Source organism: Crocodylus porosus, unplaced genomic scaffold (assembly GCF_001723895.1).
Source record: "Crocodylus porosus isolate Cpor-Errol unplaced genomic scaffold, CroPor_comp1, whole genome shotgun sequence".
NCBI lineage: Eukaryota > Metazoa > Chordata > Crocodylia > Crocodylidae > Crocodylus > Crocodylus porosus.
The window spans coordinates 47248279-47253751 of NW_017728906.1; the positions used below are offsets into that span (position 1 = coordinate 47248279).

General features: G+C 47.2%; 1 protein-coding gene across 13 annotated transcripts in view; it reads left to right on the forward strand.

The window, feature by feature from the left end:
* The window catches only part of CASK (calcium/calmodulin dependent serine protein kinase), a 387068-nt gene that overhangs the window by 314252 nt on the left and 67343 nt on the right, over positions 1-5473 (forward strand). For all 13 annotated transcript variants that reach the window (XM_019529070.1, XM_019529074.1, XM_019529076.1 and 10 more), the window contains one exon: positions 4142-4219. In XM_019529070.1, coding sequence (XP_019384615.1) covers positions 4142-4219 — 78 coding nt within the window. The remainder of the gene's footprint in view (positions 1-4141; positions 4220-5473) is intronic.

The window sequence follows — 5473 nt, forward strand, 5'->3', positions numbered from 1 at the left end:
TAGCAGCAGCAGCAGGAGTGGGGTGCTCAGAGCCATAGTGGCAGGACCCGGCACAGCACCCAGGGACCATGTGCCAGACCCAGCCAGGTCCTGCCTGCCATGGGGACAGTCTGCTGCCCGACTAAGCCAGGCCCTGGGTGGCAGGACCCGGTGCGGCACATGGGGACCACGTTCCGGGCCCAGCCAGGTCCTGGGGCCGCTCTGCCGCCCAGCCAATCTATTCCCATGGCAGCAGGACACAGCACAGTGGACAGAGACTGTGCGCCACTCCTGCCAAGTCTTGCCAGCCCTGGGGCTACTCCTGCTGCCTGGCCAGGAACAGCTCCAAGGCTGATAGGACCTGTCTGGGCATGGTATGCAGTCCCCACACACTGTGCCAGGTCCTGCTGCCATGGGCCTGGCCCAGCTGGGTGGCAGAGGTGCCCCAAGGGCAGCAGGACCCAGCTGGGCACAACGCATGGTCCCTGTCCACCACACCAGGTCCTGCCTCTGCCCTGCTGTGCCTCCAGGGGGGTGGCATGTGGCGGGACCTGGGCCAGCCCCATGTGGCTCGCTAGTCCGGCTTTGCACCGGAGCGGGTCAAATGGCTTCAGGAGGCACGGGTCATATGCGTGCATCCCAGAGCCCTGCAACCTACAAATCCAAACTAGGGAGCTGCACAGGGCTGGGCTGGGTCTATACCCCCCACATCCCCAAAGATATCCACCCCCTCCACTCCCCAAACCCCCACATCCCCCTGCCACCCTTCACCCACCCACACCCATGACCCCTTCCCCCTGCCACTTACCTTGGACAGCGCCGGGGGCCAGAGGCAGCAGGAGAACAAGAGACGCTCTGGCTGACACCAGAACGTCTCTTTAAAAGGGCTGACTCCCTGGCACGGTCTGGGACTGTGCTTGCTCCACTCTTCTGTACAGTGTTTTTTTTAGACCCCTAGATATCCAGGGGTCTAATTTTATCATTCCCAATTTTATCATTTTAACCTTTTTTCATTTCCGCACATGCCTCTTGCCCCGCCTCAAAGCAGTTTGAGATGGGGCAAGAGGCATGTGTGCGCTTGTCTGGACGCACCCGCAGAGGTGGCTTGTGCAGCAGGGGAGGGAGCTATCAGTGGATTGAGCACAAGAGAGACCATGCACCCTTGCTCCCCTTCCACCCTTTCCCATGCCATTTACGTTCAGCTCCAGCCACTTGTCCCCACTGGGTCCAACGCTGCCACCACTGCTTCTGCCTGACTGAGCTGAGCCAGGGCAGGGACAGCTACCACTGACTGCTCTAAAAGTAGTGTCACTACAGAAGGTAAATGGCGGGAAGGAGTGCAGACAGTGAGGAGAACGGGGTAGGCAGGTGGCAGGAGATGATGCAGGCACTGGGTGGGGCAGGTAGCAGCAGGCAGCACATGGCAGGGCAGACAGACACCAGAGGGACGAGTGATGGGTCAGGCAAGGTGGTCAGGGTGGCAGTCACAAGGGAACACATGGCAGGGGGTATAGGTGGCAGAGGATCAGCAGCAAATGGCAAGGAAGGTCAGGCAGCATGGGAACAGGGGGCAAATGGCATGGGGGACAGGTAGTGGGGGCCAGGCACAGGTGAGCGAAGGGAGGGCAAGAGACGAGGGTCTGGCCCTTTGCCACTGCTTTCCCTGCCACAGGGGTAGGAGGAACAAATTTAAGATCACCCTCCAATAATTAGATTCTATACATGGAAAATTATAAAATTGTAATTTTCTGTGTATAGAATCTAATTATGGGGCGTCATCTTAAATTCAAAACCATCTTGGATTTGGGTAAATGTAGTACTTTAAAAATAAACTTCTATTTTTTTTAAGCAGCCAGAGATTGTTTCTTCTTTCATCCCTGTGTTCCAGAAGAGTGGCTGGTTTAACTTGTTGTAATGTGTGATCTCTTGGGACTAGACGCACATTGTGAACACACTTAACAGTTGAACCATTCCAGGAATGTCACTGTTTGGAAGTTGGTGCACACTTGTCTCGAGCCTGAAGCATCTGCACGTGCACTATCCAAGTAGGCATTTCAGTGCTGTAGTATCACTTCTAAGGGGTGGTAGTGAGTACCCAGCCATTCCATGGCATCCCATGCTGATTTGGGGTGGGGGGATCAGGTGGGTAAGGGAGATCTTGAGACCCAGATTTTGTGGTCCCAGAAACTGGGTGTTCCAGGGGGCCCAAAGTCTCCAATTCTTGTAACTTTGAAAGGACTTTTTCTGGAAAGCTGCTCAATTCCAAATCTTAACGCTTTGCTCTGATTTCTGACTCTTTATGTGTCTTATGCAATATCCATGTCTACCCTAAAGTGTCCTGGGACCCTGCAAAGCAGGGTCCATTGTGGGCAATTGAAATTAATTAATCAGTTTGGGAGAATCGTAGAAAGTGAGGGTTGGAAGGGACCTCAGGAGGTCATCTAGTCCAACACCCTGCTCAAGGCAGGACCACCCCCAACTATAGTATCCTAGCCAAAGTGCTCTTTAAAAGCTATGGAGATTTTAGGCAGGCCCCCACCCTGCAGCATCCAGAAGCAGGAACCCAGGCAGCCTTTCCATGCACACATATACACACAGTGTATACTTTGTAGCACAAATTGCTGTTGCAAGGCTTAACGTTTCCTGCACAGGAGAGAAAATTGCTATGGGTAGGGAAGTCTGAAGTCTGACTTGGTCCTCCTATGCTTCCTTCCTGCTCCTAGATCAGCTATTCTAGCACCCGCTCCTGTGTTCCTAGGGTAGTGTGTACTGCTGCTGTGTGCCAGTGTTGTGAGCCCAGACCTGGAATGTTCAGTGATTTTTCACATGCTGACAGTTTTCTTTTTTTTCTTGAAGAACACATCAGGAGAAGAAAATAGCATTTTTGTATCTCAAGCAAACCTGAATGGGGTTTCCTGGGACACAGAAAAGCCTGCTTGTAACCTGAAGTGAGATTTCCCCCTTGCCAAATATCAAAGAGCTGCTTCAAAAAATGGAAGCCTGAGGTTTTTTCAAAGAAAATTCAAGAATCCTTTGTTAGGGAACTTAAATACTGGCTTCTTTACCAGCTTTTTCTATAATACATGATGGTTTTGTGCTGTATAAATAAATGACTCTTACTTGGCACTTGTCTTGCATCCAAAAATTAAGTAAATAAAACCTTATTATGTGATTTCATCAAGTATTTTGTGTCTGTGTATAGAGAGAATTTTCATATGCTTATTTATATTCTGAATAGTTTCTGTTTACAAAGTCACATTGTATATACATTATCTGATACAAATGAAAGTTATTTGGATACCTGGGTTTCTTCTGGATCATATTTAAAGCGAAGAAGCAGCAGCAGTAATGCTTTTGATTGAAGTAATTACTTATGTAGCTTGTCCATTTGTGATATATGGCTATTCCCTTATAATTTGCACACTTTCATGGAAGCATTATAAGTCTTCTTATCCTTAATTGTATTTTATTTATTTGAGGGGTTTAAGAATAATTTAATATACAAACGTATTTTTAAAAATAGATTAGAAATGAGATGCTTTGATTCCTAGTTAAAGAGCTGGTATTAATGCTGTTGTTGGAATATAAAGAGAGGATAATGGCTTCTCTGAACATTCCTTCCTAGAAGCAATAATTTTGCATTTTTCCCAGGACTTACATTTCTGTAGCATTTCTTCTTGAAGAGCTTTTCTGTCAGGAGGTGCATTATCTTCTGCTTAAAACTTTCATTTTATATTTGTGTAATGCTTGGAACAGTTGACATTTGGCTTATTGGAAACAGCAAAAAATCTAGATTAACTGAAGTATTTAGCATTACGTAGGATTTATTAGGAGGTATAGTGTCATCTATTCAAAGCTCATAGAAACATTACACAAGTGTTATGATTCCTATGAGTCTGCTATTGAAAATGCATGGGAAGCACACAACCTCCTTTAAACTTTCCCATGATATTGGGTAAATTTTGAATGGATGGTACTGTTCAGCTCAGGAAATGTTTAAGGAAAAAAAAAACAGGATTCTAAACTTGTATACAACATCTGTGATGTTGCAGTTTAACATGAATTATTATAGCCATACTAACACGTACAGATTGTTGGATTAAACTCTGAACACTGGAAAAAGAGTACATGATTACAATGTTTTGCTTTCTTCTGATTTCAGCTTTATGACAAAATTAACACAAAATCGTCACCACAAATCAGGAATCCTCCAAGTGATGCTGTACAGAGAGCCAAAGAGGTAAAGAGTTTTAAAATGTATTTCAAACTTTCAGTCTTATTCCAATTGCTTAATTTGAAACATTTCCATGCTGCTTGTTTGGCTTCTAAAGTTGATAATCTGTGAGAATATTTTATCCTTCCTTATATGACATGTTGCATAAATTTGTAGTTTCCCAGATTGCAGGGAATATTTATATTGTTTAGCCTCTTTGTGTGATCTGTGACTTTGTCAGTAGGGATATGCAGAGGGAGGAAGAGGGAGTTATCCTCTTTAAGCAAGTGTGATCATTTGCATATATTGGATATTTAGTAGGTTTGATAAAGACCAGTAGCATTTTGCTATTTTAGTAGGCAGCAAAAGTTTAAAGCTTATTTAATTTCTCAATATTTTTCTTTAAACACTTTGAATTAATGTACTAGGACATGAGTTGTTATTTTGTGAACAATCCATTTTTTGGTGAAGAAAAATAGATGTAAAGTATTTTCAAAGAAAATACCCCCGTCGTGCCGCACTGCACCCGGAATCCCCGCTACCCCACACTGCCCTGCACTGTATGGGGGGGGCTCTGCCACGAGCCCTCATAGCCCCCAGTCGCAACTACCAGAACTGGTGAGTGCAGGGCCCTTTTTTTTATTGCCAGGATGCTAGGGCTGGGCAAAGCAGCTATCGGGAGAGGGGAGCAGGGGTTGTGCGGGGGGCTCTGACATGTGGCCCCAGAGCCTCCACAGCCCCTGCTACTGCCAGTAAATGCGGGGTTTTGTGGGGGGGGGGTTTGATTCCCAGACTACTGAGGGCGGGTGGGCAATCAGGGAGCAGGGGCTGAGTGGGGGGACTCTGCCAGGAGGCCCCAGAGCCCCCACAGCTGCTGCTACAGCTGATGAGTGCAGGGCTTTTTTTGTTGTTGTTTTTTTGTTTAAGTGCCAGGAGGCTGGGGCCAGGCAGGGCAGCCATGGTGGCTTTTCCCGTGGTTCCCCCTGCCAGCCACCTGGCCATGTCTGCCTCTCCCCGGCCAATCTGGATCACCAAATCAGCGCCGAATCTTCTGAAGCTGATTTAACCAAATCGATTCAGGACAGTGATCCAAATCTCCAAATTCATAGTTGGTAGTGTCAGAAGGGACCTGAGCAGATCATCAAGTCTGACCCTCTGCCATGGCAGGAAAGAGTACTGGGGTCAAACGACCCCAGCAAGGTGTTCATCCAGCCTCCTTTTAAAGACCCCCAGGGTAGGAGCCAGCACCACTTCTCTTGGAAGTTGGTTCCAGATCCTAGC